The sequence below is a fragment of the Littorina saxatilis genome, unplaced genomic scaffold, assembly GCF_037325665.1.
Source record: "Littorina saxatilis isolate snail1 unplaced genomic scaffold, US_GU_Lsax_2.0 scaffold_764, whole genome shotgun sequence".
Lineage (NCBI taxonomy): Eukaryota > Metazoa > Mollusca > Gastropoda > Littorinimorpha > Littorinidae > Littorina > Littorina saxatilis.
Genome location: NW_027126725.1, coordinates 1 through 24,372, shown reverse-complemented (window position 1 = coordinate 24,372; position 24,372 = coordinate 1). Strand labels below are relative to the sequence as shown.

Here is a 24,372-nt window from a genome sequence, read left to right as displayed (position 1 = left end):
TGTTCCTCCAAGGCGACTTCTTTCTGTTTTGAAGAAAATTCAGCGACAGATTCCGCCTTCTCTTGAACTTCCTTTTCCACTGGACGATTTAGAAGTGTTTGAGTATTACAGATCGCTTACTGCTACTCTTTTACCTGACAAGAAAGTTTTTCATATCCTTACTGTCATCCCTCTACTACACAAAGCATCTCGTTTTGAAATATATAAAGTTGTTACCCTTCCAATCCCAGATTTCCGTTCTTCCTCACAGCTGGAATTAAAAGCAGAAAGCCCTTACCTCGCTCTCTCCTTAGATCGAAATCGGTATGCACTGCTGACAACAGCTGATATTGAGTACTGCGAATCCAATCAACTCGTATACTGGGTGGCCGAGTGGTAACGCACTTGCGCTCGGAATCGAGAGGTTGCGTGTTCGACCCTGGGTCGGGCCGCTATTTTCTCCCCCCTTTCCTAACCTAGATGGTGGGTTCAAGTGCTAGTCTTTCGGATGAGACGAAAAACCGAGGTCCCTTCGTGTACACTATATTGGGGTGTGCACGTTAAAGATCCCACGATTGACAAAAGGGTCTTTCCTGGCAAAATTGTATAGGCATAGATAAAAATGTCCATCAAATACCCGTGTGACTTGGAATAAAGGCCGCGAAAGGTGAACATTCGCCTAACAGGCTTGAGGTTTGCTGGTCGATGTGAATGCGTGATATATTGTGTAAAATATTCCATCTCACACGGCATAAAAGCGCTTTGAACTTCGGATAAGGCGCTATATAAATAAAGAGAATTATATTATAATTATATATTTATACTGTACTGTTCATAAAGCCATTTTCTCAACAGCGTCTGCGCCTTCGTGTTTGTCTGCCCTATTTCTTGATGATACAGTAATAAGCCGCAAATACTGTCAGTTTGATCAAGTTGAAAATCCTAGAAGCCCTATAGTGAAAGCTTTGGCTCCAGGTGTATGGTTTGTATCCTCTAGGGACAAAATTGTGTCGGATTTGATTTGCAGTAATACATCTCGTGTAACATCCCGAATAATGATTGAACAAGGTATTTCAGTTGTCCGTGTGCCTCCTGGCTGTGCTGTATACAGTGCTGTGATGCAACTGCCACACATCCTCCAACATCATTCCAAAGTCTCTTTTAAACAACCTCTCCCACATGTTTTTAACTTTTCATTAGTTTCGGAAATGAGTACACCTGCACTTGTCTCTCACCGCCCGACTGAGTCTTCAGTCCCAGAAACGATGTCCCCTGTCACAGATTATGACATTGGTACACTCCGAGATGACCTTGACTCAGCTCGGAATGAGCTAGGTAAAATGGACTCCCCAAATTCACCAGCTGAATTTTCGTATAAAATAAGTCTGATCAGTTTGGGTTCAGTTTTGGTTGTTGTGATTCTAATCGTAATTGTTGTATTTATGTATCGAAGAATTAATGTGTGTAAGGAAAGGCCAAAAAGAAATGATAATTTAGCTGTTCGATATGTACCCGCTCGGAGAGATGATCACGTAACACCAATGGACATTGACTGTGACATGACTGACGAGACTAACGAGGCCAATGTTCATACGGTTCAAGCCACTGTGACCTCACCACTTGATCATTCTTTGTCTTATGCATCTCGCCTGGGGTCCCGGAAACGCCTTCGAGAGGATGAAGATGAAAGAGCTCACCCTCCGAAGTTCCTACGTTCCGAGAACGCTTCCCTGTAAAGAACTACATTTACTTCTTCTTCGCTTTGGTGTGGACGACAAAATACGTCTTTACGTTGATGTGGACTACATACATTTACGTCTTCTTTGCTTTGATGTGGACAACGAAATACGTTTTCTTACTATGATGTGGACTACATTTATTTCCTCTTCGCTTTGATGTGGACTACATGCATTTACGTCTTCTTCGCTTTGATGTGGACAACGAAATACGTTTTCTTACTATGATGTGGACTACATTTATTTCCTCTTCGCTTTGATGTGGACTACATGCATTTACGTCTTCTTCGCTTTGATGTGGACGACACAATATGTCTTCCTTAATACTATGATGTGGACAACAAAATACTTCTTCGCTTTGATGTGGACAACGAAATACGTTTTCTTACTATGATGTGGACTACATTTATTTCCTCTTCGCTTTGATGTGGACTACATGCATTTACGTCTTCTTCGCTTTGATGTGGACAACGAAATACGTTTTCTTACTATGATGTGGACTACATTTATTTCCTCTTCGCTTTGATGTGGACTACATGCATTTACGTCTTCTTCGCTTTGATGTGGACGACACAATATGTCTTCCTTAATACTATGATGTGGACAACAAAATACTTCTTCGCTTTGATGTGGACAACGAAATACGTTTTCTTACTATGATGTGGACTACATTTATTTCCTCTTCGCTTTGATGTGGACTACATGCATTTACGTCTTCTTCGCTTTGATGTGGACGACACAATATGTCTTCCTTAATACTATGATGTGGACAACAAAATACTTCTTCCTTACTATGATGTGGACGACGGAATACGTTTTCCTTACCTTGATGTGAACTGGATTTACGTTTAGTTGAGAACTGACTCGTCTGTCACCTCTTCCTTATTAAAAGACACAGCCGTGTTACTGACCTTTGTCTCAAGACGAAGTGACGCTATTCGGTGCATATTTGTTTCTCTGCGATGGTGAATGATCATATTCCAGAGACAAACAATTAGACATGAACCGGATTTACGTTTAGTTGAGAATTGACTCGTCTGTGACCTGTTCCTTAATAAAAAGACGCAGCTGTTTTTACTGACCTTTGTCACAAGACGAAGTGACGCTATTCTGTGCATGTTTGTTTCTCTGCGATGGTGCATGATCATATTCCAGAGACAAACAATTAGACATGAACTGGATTTACGTTTAGTTGAGAATAGATAATTTGTGCAAAGCAGTATGGACAATAAGGATTATTTTCTCTTTTATTTTTTTTAGATGTTCGGATTTTGCTGCTAAATGTTCTAATGTTTGAATTGTTTAAATAGTGATTTACTGTTTAGATTGTTTAAATAATAATTTACTGTAGGATGTTATTTTTTAATGATGAATTAAGTCATGTTTTTATGATAAAGACGTTCATATGTATGTATATATATGAAAAAAAAAAAAAAAATAAAAAAAAATGTGTATTATTAACATTTTTTTTTAGGGAACTAAGGGAGGGATGTAACAGTGCTGGAAAACATCCCAGCGCTGTTCAGAATAAAAATACTTATTTTAAATATTAAATTTTTAATTACAATTTAATGTGCCTTTGTTTTGAGGAAAGTTTAAAATAGATTTTTATGATAGGAGTTATATTTTAAATGTGGTTGTTTTGTTTATATTTTGTTAATGTAGTAAAAGGTAGAATAATAGTTTAGAAGATAAAAGTTTAGGTTAGATGTAGAAATTAAATATTATTATTTTAAGTTGTTATAAGAGTAGATAGATATTGGTACATAATGTAATGTGCCTGTTTATAGATATTTGTATTGAAAACACGCATGTGTGGTGCATAGGTGACTGGTATTTTGATCGCTGCCAAACATTTGTGAAATTGCATAAAATATTAGTTTTGACTCGTAAACAACATGTCACCGCCAGGTTAGGTTAGTGTAGACCGTGGTTTGAAAGTTTAGTTTATCTTGGCTTTAGACAGGTATCTATTGACAGTCCCCCATCACTTTGGCAAGCGTCACACGCAGTAGCCAGTCGACCTTGGCACTGTTTCAAATTCATTAACCCATTTATCCTATAGTTTTAGTAATAAGTTTGTTTTAAAATATATAATATAAATACGAGATTTTGTGTAATAAATAATATATTTGATTTATTAGTTTATAGATTAGTGTTTAATGTAGTTTATAAAGAATATTTTAATTAAGTTCTGTAGTGTAAAATGGTATAGTTATTGTAAAAGAAAAGTGTGTGTTTTAAGTGACAAATAGATTTTGGTTAGGTAAGGGTTAATTTGATTTCGCTATTTGCATTCTAGAACTTTCGATGAACATTTTGTTTGACAATATAATGGGCGGTTTTAGATATGTTAGATGAGAGCTTCGGGGGACACAGAGAGAGAGCTTCCCAGAAGACACTCACAAACTAATTCTCGGACTAGGACGTTAAGTCTGAGATAGGCAGAGTAGAGAAAAAGGGCGTTGTATTTCGTATCAACGTTTAACATCTCTCATTTGTGTCATTTGGAAAAATGTTTTGCCTTTTGTGAAGACTATTATGTTTCTGTAACAATATAATTTTATTCAGAGACAGTTACTTATTTTGTTTTCAAAACTGAGTGAAAGAAAAGTCGAAATGAACTGAGTGAAAGAAAAGTCGAAATGAATTAAATCTAGACTATCACGAGCCAACAGCAACAACAACAACGTCATCAACAACAACAACAACAACAACAAACAACAAAAACATTACAAAAATCCAGGCCTCTTTCAAACGAGGCTACATGAATGTTTTGCCTTGTCCTACAGGTGATAGATGTTGATGACATTCCACCAGAGAACGGCCTGGAGTGGTGCCACCTGCTGATTGTGTATGTTTTGCCTTGTCCTACAGGTGATTAATGTTGATGACATTCCACCAGAGAACGGCCTGGAGTGGTGCCACCTGCTGATTGTGTATGTTTTGCCTTGTCCTACAGGTGATAGATGTTGATGACATTCCACCAGAGAACGGCCTGGAGTGGTGCCACCTGCTGATTGTGTATGTTTTGCCTTGTCCTACAGGTGATAGATGTTGATGACATTCCACCAGAGAACGGCCTGGAGTGGTGCCACCTGCTGCCAGACGTGTCGTTCCGTGTGCTGGTGTGTGGGGGGGACGGCACAATAGGATGGGTGCTCAATGCTATTGAAAAGCTCGGACTCAAAGTGAGTGACTTTAATGGTCCGTTTACATCTTCATCGCACTTGCCATCTCGCTCGTTTACTTCCCCTTACTGGCGCGTGTTTATCTGTCAGCGCGTGTCAAGTTTTGTTTATCTCAACCGTGGGAGCAGGTCTGGGCTTGCCGGACAGCTGCAGTGTCTGGCTAATTCAGGAGTTTCCTCTCCCCTAACTTTTTGAGTCTGCCATCTGGCGATGTCCCTGTTAATTCCTCAATAATATTTCAGAAAAAGCGGATATTGGGTGGGGGGGAGAAGGGTGGTGGTGTGGGGATGGCGAGGGTACAGAAAAATGGTGTTTTTTTCCCCCGCCAAAGTGAATGCATTCATTTTACAATTCACAGTACTTTCGTCATATAGGCCGTACCAATACAGATTATAATATATATATATCAATAATTCCTAATCTGCACGCATTTTCCACTAGTTTTGCTTGTCTGAGAGAGACAGCGAGGAAGGCGAGAAAGTTTTGTGAGGGCAGTGTGAACAACCGTGTTTGTTCGGAACGGGATGTTTACCATCTGGAAAGTACCAAGCAGGTGGCAAGTGATAGCCAGATCGCAAGCTTGATCCAGAGGTGTGAACACAGCTTTACAGTGGAACCCCCCTTTTGAGACCCCCAATTCAAGATTTCTACAAGAATGCCCGCTGCTGGTAGAAAAAAGACGCACAGCTTGGCTGGATGAGACCCCCTGAAGGAGAAGCTGTTTGGCGACCTGGCGGGCCTTAAGAAGACGGCGGCATTCGTACGTGCCACTGGAGTGGAAGTATAAAACGAGTGAACGAGAAGAAGAAGAAATTTCCCTCCTTTTTAAGACCCTGTTTTCTCAGATGGTCTGTTCATAGCATCTGTAAATTAACCCCAATTTTAAGACTCCCTTCTTTTTAAGACCTGATTTTCTCAGATTTTTGGAAGTTTTAAAAGGGGGGTTCCACAATATAATCCTTCTTCACAAGAATGGAAATGCCCGTTTTGCATGTATATATTTGCAGACCTGGGAACCCATACGATTTCGCCGTATTCTGTACGCATGATTGTCGAGAATACGATCAGTACGGTCAGTGGGAAAAAAATACGACGAGCTAAATTCCCAGACTACTTTTATTCACAAGCCCATCTTGAAGCCGATCCAGTATTTTGACACAAGATTACAGTTTTTGTCAGTAAAAATTGAAAAAAGGATTTGTTTTAAATGTAGGTACACAAGAATTGAACGGCTCGTCAGAAAGTGCAGTGAGCCTGTCAAACAGTTGAAGTTGACGGATTTCTTTCGTCCTGTGTGAATTCATAAACACTGCAATGGATTTTAAACACTGCAATGGATTTTAAACACTGCAATAGATTTTAATCTTTTTTGTGGGGAATTAAAGTGTACAACAAAATAATGAACTGTAGCAGACGACAACACTGCCGACTCTGACTGAACCGTGTACTTCGTCCTCCGCGCACTACGGAGGCTTTTTTTTTTAAGGTATGGCACTGTTTTATCTTCTTTATCTTGCTTTTAAAAAAAAAGTGATCAGTTTGATCATTTTCGTTATCGCGAAAAAACGTTAACTCGAAAAAAAAATATTGGTCCCTTTCATTTTGTGTAAAGCGATCTCGACTGTATAGGTAAACTTAATTAACGATGTGGCGGACATGTGTGAAGCATGTTTGAATCATGGATGTTCAAATGCTGTGTGGAGTACGCTCATTTTTCTGAAAATACACCAAGTTTGTTTGAGAATACTCTAAGTGCAAAACAGGGATTCCCAGGTCTGTATTTGTGAGATGAGACAGTATTATATATTACTAGGTAAGGACTATATATTTTTAGAGCAATTTTGAATTTCAACATGACTTGCTATCCTGTGGATAATGTTAGAGTGATGGAATTCTTTCAGCTGAAATGTCAAGGTAACCGTAGCGTTATGATATGGTATAAATGTACTCATCACAAGGCATTTTGTTTCAGAAGAAATAAGAACTGACCCTTGATTTTTAAATGCTCTATGTATATTTTTTTGGATTGATTTCAAGCAATTTCTTACGCGCTCAATTGTTTTTAGGAGACACACAGGGACTTCTGTATTCACTTTTGATCAGTCTCTTGGATGGTCGTTATAGACAAGTTTGACTATTATCATTCTCTGACAGGGTTCGTACAGGTCATGGAAAACCTGGAAAGTCATGGAATTTGATTTTTAATTTTCCAGGCCTGGAAAGTCATGGAATTTCAATTCAAGTCATGGAAAGTCATAGAATTTAACAAAAATAAGAAAAAAAACAACAACACCTTTAGCACGCCAGCGGCGATTTTCGTTGCCCAGCCATTCCCCGATTTGCGTCGCCAGCACAAGGCTTGTTCGTATGACCAACTTCTCGTTTGTATTTGCATACAAGAATGACGGTATTTTTAACGGCACTTGAGCCAAAGCGAGGCTCACTTCCTTCCGTTATCTCGTCGTGTTGTCTGCGCTGCATTTGAGTCGGTTTCGTCGAAGTTTTCTGCTTTTGTTTTTGCATCGATAAAGTACTTTAGCGCTTCGACAAGCAAGATGGAGGATGATGAGTTTGAAACTTTCTTTCGAGTTCTTTCTTGACAACAAAAAGTATGCGGAATTGGAACGAATTACCGAGGAAGATCTTCGCAATGAACTGTGTATCGCGGTGAAAAAAAGGACAGTTTGTCAAGTCACAGTGACGGTTACGAAACGGAATTTACGAAAGTGCAGATGGATACAAACAGTGGCTGGTCCAGTTTAGTGAAATGACAGGACCAACAAACATTACTGATAATCTGACTGCGTAGCAAATGCTTGACTTGCTTGTCGAAGAGACACTGCGTAGAAACTGACTCAAATTCAGTGCAAAGCAAGCCAGTGTCAAAACTGGCAGTGACAAGACGTAAAAAGTTTGCGTGTTCGGAAATGGCGACCTGTGGATCTAGTCATGGAAAATGTTATTGAGGCTCATGGAAAGTCATGGAAAAGTCATGGAATTTTGTTTCTAAAAACCAGTGGGGACCCTGTTCTCAGTCTTACACGAGATGCTCAACGCATGATGTGTCTGCACAGAAATCCCAAAACAGATAAGACGGCTAATGTAAACAATTAACTGGCTGTGGTTCTAGCCAGCGAGAGGCAAAAGATTTTCCGAGCTAAGTTCATTATCTGTATCATATTGAGTGTTTGTCTCTCTGTGCAACTTTCAAGCTGAAGATTAACAATAAAATAAAATAATTCATTGGTTTTTGAAGCAAGGAGGGGACACAATTCAGATCCGCATGTCTATCTTTGACTAGCCTGGATACTGTCCCTTGCGCACATGTGTGTCTCCCAACCCGTCTACCCGAGTCTCCCACTGCGCGCCCTATAAAAAGCTTGAGCGGTTGACAAGTGCTCAGTCTGACTGCTGACCCTGCATGAACCTGTCACTTCTCTCGAAAGCAAGCCACAATGAAAGATTATTTTCATGCACTGCACAGCACAGTGACTGAAGTTAGACTGATACTTTGTTTGTCTTATCTTGTCCATTTGTTTTTTTTTTGTCCCCAGTCTAAGAAACTATTTGGGACATGATGTAGTTTCTTAGACTGGGGACCAAAAACCAATACTTTGCTGAACAGCCCAGGCGTTTTATAGTGGCGCACGAGGGAGACCTAGGGAGGGCGGTTGGGAGACGCACCTGAACATCAGGGCCGAGGTGCACGAGAAAGTGACCAACCGGGTGGGAGCCAGCAGCAGTGTTGGATTGGTTGAAATTGAGATTTGTGGTGATTTCAACCAATCCGACCAACACGATTTGTTCTCACCCGGTTGGGTAGCACCCACTTTTGCTTCGTGCACCTCAGCCCAGAGGACAGTATCCAGGGAAGTCTAAAAGATGGATCAGAGCTGTACTGTGTCCCCTCTTTCTTTCAAAAGCCAACTGCTGTGGTTAGTTGTATTGTTACTCTTCAGCTTTCAGACCCTTGGGTCTCAGTACCGTGACAGTAACGTTTTATTTTGTCTTAACTTTTCAACAACTTACCATTCTTTCTTTACATTTTGTGTGTGCACAGAACCCGAGAGTGTGCATCCTGCCCCTGGGTACTGGCAACGACTTGTCTCGCGTGCTGGGTTGGGGTGAAGGTTATTCTGGCGACGTGGAGGTCAGCGAGATTTTGGACAATGTCTTGAATGCTCGACCAGTCAACCTGGACAGGTGAGTGAGAGTGCACTGCAGTTCTGTCTGTCATGCTCTAGTGAGACCCCTTTAGTTTGTGAAGAAAGACAAAATTGTCATTATAAAGAAAACAATAATGGTTTAGTTATGGATTGTTTCATTTTTGATGAAACAAAAGTTTTTAAAATGTTCCAGTAACTGACCATTCTTTTATTTTTAATTCTCAATTTTTTGATGACATTGTTATAGTTAAGAATCAGAAGAGAATCCTTTGCAGAACTGCTGCAATTATGAATTGGTTTTTCAGCTGGGAAAGTCAAACAAACTGGTTTTGTGTATTATAGGGAAACAGAATTACTAACATACTCTGAGATTCCTGGAGAAGAATTCATTGTTAATCTGATTTATATTTACAGGTTTTCTTATTGTGAACTCGAAAAGAACCCCGTAAGGTTTACGCATGAAAGTTTCAATCTAGAAGTCGTCACAGGTTAGACTTCATGCAGACTTTCACCAGCTCTCACTGAAAAACAAGTCTGAGTGAATCCATGTAGCAAATGTTTCTGTGAATAAGACGTATTTTCCAGGTTTGATAGTGATTTTTTAACTTTTTTCTGACAGGTGGACCATTGACATTCGACACACAAAACACTTTGGGTTTGCAAGGCCTCGAAAGGTAAGCCAAGTTAGAGTGTCTTCTTCTTTCTTCTTCTTCTTCTGCGTTCATGGGCTGAAACTCCCATGTACACTCGTGTTTTTTGCACGAGTGGAATTGTACGTGTATGACCGTTTTTTACCCCGCCATTTAGGCAGCCATACGCCGTTTTCGGAGGAAGCATGCTGGGTATTTTCGTGTTTCTATAATCCACCGAACTCTGACATGGATTACAGGATCTTTTTCGTGCGCACTTGGTCTTGTGCTTGCGTGTACACACGGGGGTGTTCGGACACCGAGGAGAGTCTGCACACAAAGTTGACTCTGAGAAATAAATCTCTCGCCGAACGTGGGGACGAACTCACGCTGACAGCGGCCAACTGGATACAAATCCAGCGCGCTACCGACTGAGCTACATCCCCGCCAACCGTTAGAGTGTCAAAAAGGCTGGCTGAATATTTAAAATTTGTGCTTGATGGATGTGAGAAAAATAAATCATGAAATGCCCCCTCTCTAGCGGGTGCTTCCGACAGACTGAGCCGAGTTTCTTTGTTGTTTTAGTGGCTGATACACGAAGCATTTGTCTCATCTGGACAGCTTGTTTGCTCAGATTCATATTTCCTTGCATCATGAAATGTAAAAAAAGAGTATTGAGAAGGGTCATCAGCATAATGCATTTGACATATACCAGTAGCTGAGCATTTCATGCTTTATAAAATGTTGAAATAGTTGAATACAAAATATTGCTGCAAAAACCTGAGTGTGTTTTGAATGATTATTGTAACTGTGTGAAATAACTGCCATACAAACCTGAGTGTGTTCTGGGTGGTGTATTCTAACTGTGTCTAATGTGTATGTACAGGAGGTGGTGATGAACAACTACGCATCACTGGGAGTGGATGCCCTTGTCACGCTCAAGTTCCACAAACACCGGGAGAGCTGCCCCTCCTTTTTCGCTCACCGCATCATTAACAAGGTCAGGGACTTTCATGTGTATGAGTGTGTGTGGATTATTTGTGTGCCTGTCTGCTCAGCTTTTTTCCCCTGCTTGATATTGACATGCAATTTTCAATGTTTTCTTTTGGGTATAATCCCACTGTGCACAGTAACCAGCCTGGCTTTTGAATCCTGGTATGTGTTCAAGTTGAAGGATGCTTTTATTCTGTGTAAGGCCAAAAAAAAAATAGGTCTGTTTACGGTAACATAGGCCAAAAAAATAGGGTCGGTAGGTCGGGATTTTTTTAATTTTTTAATTTTTTTTTTCTCCAAAAAACCATATTTTTACGTTATTTTGCAAAAAAAACCAAGATTTTTTTTTTTTTTTCCCCGAATGCCAAAAAAAAGTCTAGGGTCGCGCGAAAAAAATAGGGTCAATCGGGTTACCGTAAACAGACTATTTTTTTTGTGTGCCTAATTATAGAGCCGTATTGGTAACAAAGTACTCTGTAATGGACACAGCTGTAAAAGTAATGGGCGCAGCTTAGCTTCCCTGACCTCGTTGCGACAGCCCCCCCCCCCCTTAAATAAAACAGCCTGGAGAAGGGTTTCTTCCTCTCAGCCCTCATGTCCCCCCAACGACTGCCACAGTCAGGGGACTGATGATGATGATGACTCTGTAATATAGTATGATTAGTGTTGACATCTATGACCTTTTTGTTCGTCTCTGCTTGCGATTGTTTGTGTTTTTACATTTAGTCAAGTTTTGACTAAATGTTTTAACATAGAGGGGGAATCGAGACGAGGGTCGTGGTGTATGTGTGTGTGTGTGTGTGTTTGTGTGCAGGGTTCGTACAGGTCATGGAAAACCTGGAAAGTCATGGAATTTGATTTTTAATTTTCCAGGCCTGGAAAGTCATGGAATTTCAATTCAAGTCATGGAAAGTCATGGAATTTAACAAAAATAAGAAAGAAAGAAAAAAACACCTTTAGCACGCCAGCGGCGATTTTCGTTGCCCAGCCATTCTCTCTCCCCCCCCCCCCCCCCCCCCCCCCCCCCTTTGCCAGCCAGCAGCGATTTGCGTCGCCAGCACAAGGCTTGTTCGTATGACCAACTTCTCGTTCGTATTTGCATACGAGAATAACGGTATTTTTAACGGCACTTGAGCCAAAGCGAGGCTCACTTTCTTCCGTTATCTCGTCGTGTCGTCTGCGCTGCATTTGAGTCGGTTTCGTCGAAGTTTTCTGCTTTTGTTTTTGCATCGATAAAGTACTTTAGCGCTTCGACAAGCAAGATGGAGGATGATGAGTTTGAAACTTTCTTTCGAGTTCTTTCTTGACAACAAAAAGTATGCGGAATTGGAACGAATTACCGAGGAAGATCTTCGCAATGAACTGTGTATCGCGGTGAAAAAAAGGACAGTTCGTCAAGTCACAGTGACGGTTACGAAACGGAATTTACGAAAGTGCAGATGGATACAAACAGTGGCTGGTCCAGTTTAGTGAAATGACAGGACCAGCAAACATTACCGATAATCTGACTGCGTAGCAAATGCTTGACTTGCTTGTCGAAGAGACACTGCGTAGAAACTGACTCAAATTCAGTGCAAAGCAAGCCAGTGTCAAAACTGGCAGTGACAAGACGTAAAAAGTTTGCGTGTTCGGAAATGGCGACCTGTGGATCTAGTCATGGAAAATGTTATTGAGGCTCATGGAAAGTCATGGAAAAGTCATGGAATTTTGTTTCTAAAAACCAGTGGGGACCCTGTGTGTGTGTGTGTGTGTGTGTGTCTGTCTGTCTGTGCGTGTGTGTGTGTAGAGCGATTCAGACCAAACTACTGGACTGATTTTTATGACATTTGACATGAGAGTTCCTGGGAATGATATCCCCGGACGTTTTTTTCTTTTTTTTTATAAATACTTTTGATGACGTCATATCCGGCTTTTTGTAAAAGTTGAGGCGGCACTGTCACACCCTCATTTTTCAATCAAATTTATTGAAATTTTTGTAAAGCAATCTTCGACGAAGGCCGGACTTCGGTATTGCATTTCAGCTTGGTGGCTTAAAAATTAATTAATGACTTTGGTCATTAAAAATCTAAAAATTGTAATAAATTTTTTTTTATATAAAACGATCCAAATTTACGTTCATCTTATTCTACATCATTTCCTGATTCCAAAAACATATAAATATGTTATATTTGGATTAAAAACAAAATCAAAATTAAATTTCCGAAATCGATTTAAAAACAATTTCATCTTATTTCTTGTCGGTTCCTGATTCCAGAAAGATATAGATATGATATGTTCGGATTAAAAACACGCTCAGAAAGTTAAAACGAAGAGGTACAGAAAAGCGTGCTATGCAGCACAGCGAAACCACTACCGCGCTGAACAGGCTCGTCAGTTTCACTCTGTTATGCACAAGCGACGGACTACGGTCATTGTGAAAAAATGCAGTGCGTTCAGTTTCATTCTGTGAGTTCCACAGCTTGACTAAATGTAGAAATTTCGCCTTACGAGACTTGTTATTGTATTCATTTGTTTGTCTTAGTTTTAGCAGGGACAGATTGAAAGACTAAGCATCAGCCTTAAATCTACATCCTTGAGTAATAAAGGTCAAACATCATTCCTTTGGATCTTATTTATTTGAATTGATTGATTGATCAGTCAATCAGTGGTTTATCAATGAATTGATTAATCAATCTTAATTTGAAGAGTTCAATATTTGCTGGAGGAAATTACGGTTATTACTGTGTTGAGAAACAATGTCAACAACCTTGCATGCCAAGATGAGGTGGTAGGGGAGTAATTCAAGGGAAGGTACTCATGCGTTTCTAACCCGCTTCTGCGTCGACTGTGTTACTTCCCTTGCACAACACATGGACATTACTTCCTGAGTTGTGTTCTTACGCTGCGACTGTGTTACTTCCCTTGCACAACACATGGAAATACCTTCCTGAGTTGTGTTCTTACGCTGGGTAGAGTTTCACGATCTGCTGAGGACCATGGTTGCATTTCGAAGTCACTTCAGAAACTTTCTATACTTATTTGTTTTCAAGATTGCTCATTTTGTCTTTACAAATGATGAGATGGGCTTAACTTTAAGTTGTTGAGGTTTTTATTTGCAGCAGGTGGTGTGTGTGTTTGTGTGTGTGTGTGTGTGCCCGTGCGCGTGCGTGTGTGTGTGTGTGGTTGTTTGTGATTGTTTGTGTGTGTGCGAATTAGAGAGAGAGAGAGAGAGAGAGAGAGAGAGAGAGAGAGAGAGAGAGAGAGAGAGAGAGAGAGAGAGAGAGAGAGAGAGAGAGAGAGGGAGAGAGATGAATAGAACATTTTGCAATCTAACTTCTTTTTGCTGTGCTTTCCTTCCTTATGAAGATTTTTATTTAATGCCTGATAGTATTGTTTGGTTTGAGTAGCTGGTGGCGCTGGCAGCGTTTCAATTTGTCTACACTTATTGTGCAAGGCCATTTTTGTTCTCTAAACTTTCCTTGGAAATCAGTACTTGGTGCAATATGTAGATGAGAGATAAGTTTGTGTGTGTGTCTCAAGCATGTGCACTGTGGGCTGAAAGCTGGCTTGTCACCATATGCATCTATGTTTCACATTACGTTTTGTTTTAATGGTGTGCAGCAAGGTTTTTGTCATGTCCACATGCTTTTATTCTGATTTTGACCAAATTACTCGAGGAGCACAATGTTTTGTAAAAACGGATTCCGTAATTCTCTGAATTATTCAGCTTGAGTATGTTTATCTACGCACCCTCTGGCCGTGTCAAAACACTCCCCTTGTAAAGAACAGGAAAGCGGTTAGTGGTCCTTTTGGCGAAGGACTCGTATTCTCACGTATGCCAATTTCTTTATCCCCCTCAAAGATGTCTTGACAAAGGAGATAAAGAAACTCGACACGGGTAGAAAAACACAGACATTAGGTAAGCATGAAGCTTAGAGGTGACTCATGGGCTTCTGGTTGTCAGCGTTTACATCTTTTTGTTGCACAGGAATGTCACGGTATATACACTTCCCAAATCTTTTCAAGCGTGCAGTGCGGGTTGTTAGAATATGATTTTGGACCTCAAACAACTATGCCAAACTCTGTCTCTCTCCCTCTCTCTCTCTCTCTCTCTCTCTCTCTCTCTCTCTCTCTCTCTCTCTCTGTGTCTCTCTCTCTGTCTCTGTCTCTCTGTCTCTCTTGTGTGTCTCTCTCTTGTGTGTCTCTCTCTCTCTGTCTGTCTGTCTCTCCTTGTCTCTCTCTGTCTCTCTCTCTCTCTCTCTCTCTCTCTGTCTGTCTTCCTGTCTCTGTCTCTGTCTCTCTCTCTCTGTCTCTCTCTCTCTCTCTGTCTCTCTGTCTCTCTGTCCCTGTCTCTCTCTCTCTCTCTCTCTCTCTCTCTCTCTCTCTCTCTCTCTCTCTCTCTCTCTCTCTCTTTCTTTAACAGTTTCTTTAACAGGTGAACAGAAAAACAGAAACATTGATGCGCAAAACACATCACAAAAGATGATTGATTGATTGATTGATCTTGTAACACAAGGATAAAGATTTTAGGCTGATGCCTAGTCTTAAAGACCAACCAGAGTGCAAACTTTTTATTGTGCCACTGGAAAGGGCTTTATAACAGGACCGCAAAAATATAATTATATCAAGTTCCATCTCCTCCGATCGCGCGTAATTGGCTATTGAAAGTGCTCATTCTCACCTGTAATTAACTATAAGGGAAACAATCTTAAAATTTTGCCATCGCTTAACTCCCCTGGCTAGTGACGTCAAACGTGGAACACACTGAGCGAGTAAACATGGCGTCAAGCGTAGCAGAGAGAGACGTTGCATTGCAACTCTCGTGTGAAAGCAGCGATTTCGACTCGGATTTAGAGATGAACGTGTTCCAAACACAATCACAATCTTGTGGAGCCCCTCAACCATACCAGTTTGAGCCTCAGATTTCGAGTAGCCACGATGATGGCAGTGAAGGAGAAAGACAGGCACATGACCAAGTGCCAAGTGGACCCAAGTCGTCTGAACTCGATGCATTGGTAAATTTCACACTGTGCGATTACTTACCATTTTGTGACACTGTTTGCTTACATTATCAGAGATTTTGAAGATCTGAACACAACAAAGCTAGGCATAGAATACCAACTATTGAAAGTTAACAATCACTGTCAACAATCAACTCAGTGTTCATTTCATGTGTTTATTTTTCATCAGTGCAGAACTTTCAATATCATCTCCTCTGTGAATAGCAACAGCATCTTTTTTTTAGTTTGTGGAATTGTAGTACTTGAGTTTGTTTCTTTTTTTCCATAGGATTGTCATGTGTGTGTGTCTTTGTATCACCAGGATTGAATGTGTTTTTTTGTGTGTTTTTTTTTTAAAGGAAAGTTGCATGTGAATATTGAAGAACTGACAAAACACATCAGTGTTAAATTGAGCAACATGATTGGAATCAAATTTTTGCACACAGATGGGGAAAAGAATCAAACACAAGTGAAGTTGATTTGATTAAAAGAATATTTTATTGATCAAAAACCAAAACGCAGACTGACAGAGTAAGTAGATTTGTGCAAACAATTTTATTTTCCTCTCCTCTCCTCTTCTTATGCACTAGGTGTCATTGTGACAACTGTGAGCTCATGGACACAATCAAAGAATGTCGCTGTTGCACAGAAATGGAGCAAATGGAAGCCTTCATGAGAAAAGGTGTGAACTGCATAACTCATCACCCAGGATTCCAGTCAGTGTGTCAGGATATCTACTACTTCGTACTTGCTACAGATGGTGCCAGCAACAGTATGGAAGAGATATAGCTGATGAAAACAGGTATATATATAATATATCAAGGAGCAAAATTACAAATCATGGTTCAATGTAATAGATTCATTTACATATGTCGCGCTACTTTTCCTATACTGTCACCTGGTTGTCACGACATATATATGTCGCGTTACTGGCTCAGTCTGTTTGGTCGGTTCCGATTACCTCCCATGAATGCGAAAACCTATATGATCATTTTTCTTTATTTTTCTCCCTGTTAATTCACCAGTGGCTATGTAACCTGTGTTGCAGAATTGCACCAGTGTAAGGGTTTTAAAATAACATTTACACCCAAACCAAATATCTTGCTGCAATGGAAATTTTATCATCGACACCATGTGATACAGTATACATGGGAAAGATGTCTGCTGCCTGATATTCATGCATTTTTAGTTTACTTGGAAAGTACTATGTACATGGACATTACATAGCATGCCTAATTTTGTCTGTGTGCAGTCGCTACCGCTACACTGCATACCGTATGCTGGCAAAGTTTGCATGGGGATGGCTGGGCAAGGATGTACGAGTAACTCTCCCTGCTTCTGCTGTCAGGAAGATCCGGGAAACCTTTCCTAACGCTACAGGCAATTACACAGGATATTTGGAACCCGAAAACTAGTTCTTTTAACAGTTTACTATTGTGCCAGTAGATATTTTGAAGCAGTTGTGAAGGTTAACCATTCACATCTACAGGTCCTGACTACATGTGGTCGTATTAGCACCCCTTGTAGCTGTACCGAGACTTTAGTGCTCTGACTGCCTGTTCTTTGTTAGGCTTGGCATATTGTTCACAAAGGGGCGGAGGCAACTGCTTGATGGACCGTTCCATGTCTTGGATGCTGTGTGTAGAGGCCAAGTCCACCACTCGTTCCATCAGTCTCCCCACATAAGCTGCAAACAAATGAGAACTTTATTAAGTGACCCTCCACCAACTTTGAAATAGGCATAATCTTCTGTGGCTGTTAGTGTTACCTTCCCCTGCACTGTTGTATGGATTGCTCCTGTATGAATGTGTATAAAAATGGTTTCTCTTTATTTTCTTTGAGCAGCCAAAGAAAAAAAAAATGTTGCAATACATTTGTGACATTGATTGCTATTTGTCTTCTTCCTTACTCTCTGATCTCCATTAACTTAAATGTTTGGAAGTTATTCTTCTACCTCTTTCATGCTTATCCAATGGGCCATTATTTTGTATGTACTTGCAAACCGAACAACACAAAAATAACTTTTGTACCAAAAGTCTTAGCTTGTGAGAGTAAAAGAACATTTACCAAAGGTGCAATCCACTTTCACTTCCTGGATGGAATAGTCCTTCTTTGATTTCCTGTAGACCAAACTGTAGCGTTCCTTTCCGGTCTGGTCAGAAGCCTGCAGTCTGTTGTTGTTTTCGTTAAAATGCTGCTTGCAGAGCAGCTATGATTGTCCTGAAACAGTGTTTCATTTGAAAGGTACAGTATTTTGTAATTGCAAGTTCCATATCTCTATTGCCTACCTGCTTTGACACAATTGTGGTAATTATTGACAGAGCACAACATACTGCAAAGAAATTCCTCTTAGTATCTCCAACTGAAATGTGATAGGATGAGTGCACAATACCAACCCCCACACATACATGTACATTTTTGCATAGTGCTAGCAGGTATAGTGCTCATTTTAAGGCTTACTATCATTAAGCAAAAACTATCAGTCTGCTAAAGACATATCATCTCAGCCATTAAAAAACTGCAGATTATGACAGTTGATACTTGATATATCCAGAAATAGTCTAAAGTCTAAAACTTTCCTGACTACTCTTGTGACGTCTTGTCTGAAAATAATTAATTGACCCACCACCCATACACACACACCTAAACAGGACCACCACCACCACTTTTTTTTTAATAATTTACTTACTTTTCTGTGCAGCCTTTGGGGTGACTTGAATTTTCTTGTTTCTTTTTATCCTGCGGTGTGTCTGAAGTAAAATATTGTCACCAATTTATGCAAAAAATCTGCTAGAAAATGATGATAATACAATAACAGTTGCTCAATGGATAAGTTAGTAGAGTATTTCACTGACAGATCTAGATATATTTACTCATTCACATCAATTTAATTCGGAACAGCATGTGACACAAAGTGACAATATATATGTACATGAATACAATTACAGGGTCTGCAAGTGCAACACATGTATCCAATGACTTATCAATAAACACTGCTAAAATTACAAACTCTGAATCAGATACAAATGTGTGCCAAAGTGGATCAGCCTCACATTTAGTAGTTACAGTGTCAGCTATAATATGCTTGATAAGAAGTGTGAATGAATGACGAAGTACTGCAATGAATGACTGTGGGATTGGGAACAAGCAGATCTGTACTGTCTATACAATAAAAAAAATTTAAAAAATGCAAAATTTGCCTACCTCTGTCTGAGTGCTTGCATACACTGGCGAAGGTTTGTCAGTTTCACTAGCTCCATCACAAGATCCTGACAAATCAGCTGTATGATGGTCAGATGGTTTAGGTTTTACATCACATTCACAAGGCCCAACTGCCAAAGCATCTTCCAAAATCTGCAAGCACAATGTTACAATCATTCTTTAGTCCTCTATTTCTGTATTTTTGTAAGTTAAAACAATTTTAACACTCACGAAAACAGAATTTTCTACTCAAAGCTTACAAATGTACTAAGTTTTATTCAGTGAAAGTTGACAAATGCAGTGCCCTTTTATAGAATTTTTCAATAATGGCATTGTCAGTGTCACTGAACCTATTAGTATTCTTCATAACAATACAATTTTCCACCTTACCCTTTGGTGTTCCCTTTTGGCAAAGGCTCCTCTGACTCAGTCGAACACTCTGCTTTGGAGCCACAATGGCAGAGCAAATTTGCGCTGTAACTGCCGTTGTTACTTGTGTCACAGTGCTGCTGGCTGTGGAGACAGATGCCACGCCCACGGTACTCGAGCAAGTCACCGTTGTGACTGTTGTTGGCGCCAGACGATGCGGTTTTTGCACTGTTGGCACTGGTTTATGGTTTAAAACCATCTTCGCTTTAAGTCCAAAACTTGCAGCCAGTGCAATCTTTCTTGGATAGCAATCCGTAGTGAAGTGCAGACTGCATATCCGTGAGTTCTGGTTCGGCGTACCAAAACTTGGTCTGAAATCTGCTCGGCAAGTTTGAACGAATTTAATCCACTGTCGCCGAGTTTCTGCATCAGTAGGAAACTGATGCAATGTAAAACCATCAGCATGCTTGCTGTTACACTCCGCAACTGCACAGTAGTAACCGACTTTCCTTCGCCGCTTGAAAGGGGGAACGTCTGTTTCGGTAGAAGATACAACCGCAGAGTTACAACCGTCCGCCATGATGTTCCACGAGTGACGTCACTGGCCTCAGGGCCGCCCGGTGCAGTTTGATCAGGTGCGCGAAATCGGATTTTATTAAATAAAAAATCAGCAACACAAAATTTTGCAAAATCGTTTTCGGAATATTAACCTGGGTTGTGACAACAATGTTTTGAACAGAAAAAAGTTTTGCTCTCTGGTTGGTCTTTAAAGAATCTGTCCCTGTTAAAACTACGATATGAGAGAGAGACAGAGTATTGGGTGCATGCATGCATCTGTGCAGGTTTTAAGTGTGTTTCAAATTGTGTGTGTGTGTGTGTGTCTGTGTGTGTGTGTGTCTGTGTGTCAGTCTGTCTGTCTGTCTGTCTGTCTGTCTCTGTGTTTTAAAGATGATAACATTGCTGTAAATTACTTGAAATGTGAAGATTGTGTGCATGAAGATATCCCACTCACTGAACCACAATGTGAACTTATAATGCAATCACTTAGTGCTGATCCAAGCATCCTTTTCACGGACTAGATTCTGTAAACCTACCCTGGATTACAAGTCCTTGTCACTGACTCCGAATTTTCTCTGGTGTCAACTTTCTTTATACCTCTGTACCGCGTGCCTCTGCATGCCGAAGAGATTAAAAAGCCATAAAAGTAGCTGAATTTCAAGTTTCAATAGGGGTCACTTTTTGTCGCTTTTCTTGTAGCGTGATACATTCGTGTATCATCGGGCTAGGCTTGATTCCGGTGTTTTCTGTGACGGATAATGCTGTTAATAGAATTGAGTTTTGAGTGAATTACAGTTAGTGGAGTCCAAAATAAGGGTGACCAAAAAACCACAAAAGGAGGATCGTATTTCTCGCCTGGATTGTGACTGTCTGGTGTATGTCGCTCAAGCTTTGAAGTCATCTATCTGAAACATGCATGCATGTAGGGAGACACAGACACACACAAGCCAACATACAGACATAGAGAGTACGCACACACAGACACACATTAACCCAAACACAGAAACACACACACACACACACAGAGTACACACACACACACACACACACACACACACATACACACACGATCACTCTCTTTCTCTCTCTCTCTCTCTCTCTCTCTCTCTCTCTCTCTCTCTCTCTCTCCCTCCTCTCTCTCTCTCTCTCTCTCTCTCTCTCTCTCTCTCTCTCTCTCTCTCTCTCTCTCTCTCTCTCTCTCTCTTTCACTCATCATAATGATATTTCATATCGCAAGCACAAATCAAATGTGAAATTTTGCTTCCTCCTCTCCCCCTCCATCACCCCCATGCCCACACCCACCCAATCCCTTTTCACTACCTCCGGAGAAAAAAGAATGTGAGTGCGGTAAGTCTTGTCAGTAAAGTGGAACATAAAGGGTAAACAAAGTAGGAAGAGAAATGTGATCTGTTGGTGCCCTGCGCCAAATGCTGGAGAGAAACCATAACAATTCGCCCAGTACAAAGTCCTTCTCTGTTCTGATTAGGCAAGCACCACGACATACTACCGGCGCGTTTAATGTTGAGCAGTATATCTGTCTGCATCAACAATTTTAGTTTGTGTGTATTTGTTGACAGTATTGAAACTAAAGTAGGATTTTTTTTTTTTTGGGGGGGGGGGGAGGAGTGCGGTTACCGTATGTCAAGAGCCCCCCTCCCCCCCACACACACACACACAAACACACACTCACACACACACACACACCCAGGCACATGTTTTTTTCCATTTCAAGTCTAATTGGATTTCCTTGTTTCGAAGTGGTGTTTGGTAAAATACGATGGTAGACTGAGCTTTCACAAATCGAAAAACAGATAGACTGCTAACGTTCCAAAATTCAGAATAAAAAAAACAAGAATTGTAGGTTTTTTGAACGTTTATTGATTGACAAAACGAAACGTTACATTTACAACACTTCTTGTTTTTTGACTGAGCTTTCAATTTGAATAACTTTTTGTTGGGTTTTCTCAAACAGGGAGAGACAGTGCCTTAAACAGTCCGAAGAGCCTGGCGCAGGTTTTTTTCATTTCAGTTCTAATAGGATTTCATTGTTTCCGAGTGCTTGGTTTTTATATTTAGTCAAGTTTTGACTAAATATTTTAACATCGAGGGGGAATCGAAACGAGGGTCGTGGTGTATGTGCGTCTGTCTGTCTGTCTGTGTGTGTGTGTAGAGCGATTCAGACTAAACTACTGGACCGATCTTTATGAAATTTGACATGAGAGTTCCTGGGTATGAAATCCCCGAACGTTTTTTTCAGTTTTTTGATAAATGTCTTTGATGACGTCATATCCGGCTTTTCGTGAAAGTTGAGGCGGCACTGTCACGCCCTCATTTTTCAACCAAATTGGTTGAAATTTTGGTCAAGTACTCTTCGACGAAGCCCGGGGTTCGGTATTGCATTTCAGCTTGGTGGCTTAAAAATTAATTAATGACTTTGGTCATTAAAAATCGGAAAATTGTAAAAAAAAATAAAAATTTATAAAACGATCCAAATTTACGTTTATCTTATTCTCCATCATTTGCTGATTCCAAAAACATATAAATATGTTATATTCGGATTAAAAACAAGCTCTGAAAATTAAATATATAAAAATTATTATCAAAATTTTTTTTTCGAAATCAATTTAAAAACACTTTCATCTTATTCCTTGTCGGTTCCTGATTCCAAAAATATATAGATATGATATGTTTGGATTAAAAACACGCTCAGAAAGTTAAAACGAAGAGAGGTACAGAAAAGCGTGCTATCCTTCTCAGCGCAACGAATACCCCGCTCTTCTTGTCAATTCCACGTGCACTGCCTTTGCCACGGGCGGTGGAGTGACGATGCTACGAGTATACGGTCTTGCTGCGTTGCGTTGCGTTCAGTTTCATTCTGTGAGTTCGACAGCTACTTGACTAAATATTGTATTTTCGCCTTACGCGACTTGTTCATTTTGATGCAAACGGTGAGAAAGGCGGGATTCAGTCGGTGCGCAGGCGGAAGGTATCGTTCACTGGACCACTACTTACATAGAAAGACTAAAGTAGTCTTTCTATGTAAGTAGTGGTCCAGTGAACGATACCTTCCGCCTGTGGTCGGTGTAAATGATGTGAGAAAGTGAGTCCAAAATAGAGCCAACAGAGCCTCCTGCGGATTCTTTTCAACATGATTTTTAACATTTTTTCCAAGTGATGCATTCTTGTTTCTGTTAACATGCGATTACAAATTGTGCGTTTTGTCTAGAATTAGGAAGAACAATTCGGTGACAATATGCGAAGAGCCTCGAGCAAATAATTCCAAATCTAGTAGGATTTCCTTGTTTCCAAGTGATGTGCGCATTGTTGAATGTAAATTAGGAGCGATTACAAACAATGCATTTAAAGGAGAACATAATGGGCGAAGAGCCCCCAACACGTGTTCTTTTTATTTCAGTTCTAAAAGGATTTTATTGTTTCTAAGCGGTGTGCCTTGCGCGGACCGCGTGGCTTGCACGTGCGAAGCGTGATCAGGTTTCTGTGGTTCCAGGCCGCGCGCATTGTCTGAGAATTTCCACGTTGCCCAAGACATTTCGCTCTGTTATTATTCCACCGCTGACATTTGAGGCAAAAGCTTGAGATTTACCCCGTGATTGTGTAAGGAGAGGGGAGGGGTGGTATTCGTGCTGTTTTTGTTATGGTGATTTGAAGGTAGAGGATGGTGATGTGTGTGTGTGAGGGGGGTATGGTGATGTGTGTGTGTGAGGGGGATGGGGGTGGGGGTGGGTCTCGGGTCTTGGAGTGACGTGATCATGAATTTCAGCTGAGTTGCAAATTGCACTCACAAAAATACACACATCTGGAATGTTTCTAGTCAACTCTGTTTTTGAGATTAAGAACGTGATTGTGTAACTGTAATGCAGAGGGAGGTTTAGGAGAGTGGTGGTGAATTTATTGGTCACGTGACTCGTGGCAGAGGGAACTGGGGCCATGGGGGAATGGGGTGGGGAGCATTCAGTATTTGCGTTAACCGGCAATTACCGGTATTTTACCGATTGAAATGAGAAAATACCGGAACAAAATTGGCTATCGGTATGACCTACCGCTTGATTTTCAAAACTACCTTTTTTTCGCTGGTAAAACAACAAAACCATTTTTTTGAGTTGGACTTTTACTGGTTCCAGTGACCCTGCAGCCTACCGGTTTTTTTCTGGACTGTTTGCATCATAAAAGTTTGCGTGCCGGTTTGAAAAAATACTAGCGCCATCACTGGCATTGTCAGTTGTCAGTTGAATTGCAAAGTTAACACAATTAAATGAAATACGTAATTAGCATCTTGATTGGGTGTTTCAGGTGAATGATTGACACGCGGCATTTGTCTCTTTTGTGAGAAAGAGTGAATACCACCACATTGTTTCTAGTGTTTAAAATGACACAAAGTGGTTTGTAGGAAGACCTTCATGCATGGGGGCTTTGAAGAATAAACCGCTCACATGTACTAAATATGTCACATAAGACACTGTGAACTTCTCGTCATGAGGGAGAAGAATAAGAGAGGGGGCTGATGCGCATGCATACAATCTTATGAAGCAACTGACTCAGGACAGGTGACC

General features: G+C 40.5%; 1 protein-coding gene and 2 long non-coding RNA genes across 3 annotated transcripts in view; 2 read left to right on the top strand and 1 right to left on the bottom strand.

Annotated features, from left to right (window-relative positions):
• The window catches only part of LOC138955227 (diacylglycerol kinase epsilon-like), a 42,923-nt gene extending 31,599 nt beyond the window's left edge, over positions 1-11,324 (top strand). The window contains exons 5-9 of the mRNA XM_070326878.1: positions 4,763-4,906; positions 8,967-9,109; positions 9,692-9,746; positions 10,588-10,810; positions 11,284-11,324. Coding sequence (XP_070182979.1) covers positions 4,763-4,906; positions 8,967-9,109; positions 9,692-9,746; positions 10,588-10,810; positions 11,284-11,324 — 606 coding nt within the window. The remainder of the gene's footprint in view (positions 1-4,762; positions 4,907-8,966; positions 9,110-9,691; positions 9,747-10,587; positions 10,811-11,283) is intronic.
• Positions 11,325-15,217: 3,893 nt separating this feature from the next.
• Positions 15,218-18,682, top strand: LOC138955229 (uncharacterized). Its single transcript, XR_011452150.1, has 3 exons — positions 15,218-15,688; positions 16,264-16,475; positions 16,926-18,682. It is a non-coding gene; the product is annotated as an uncharacterized lncRNA (long non-coding RNA).
• LOC138955228 (uncharacterized) lies at positions 16,153-19,023 on the bottom strand. The gene is made up of 4 exons (XR_011452149.1): positions 18,878-19,023; positions 18,363-18,423; positions 17,741-17,893; positions 16,153-17,360 (listed from the first exon to the last, which is right to left on the bottom strand). It is a non-coding gene; the product is annotated as an uncharacterized lncRNA (long non-coding RNA).
• Positions 19,024-24,372: the final 5,349 nt, after the last annotated feature.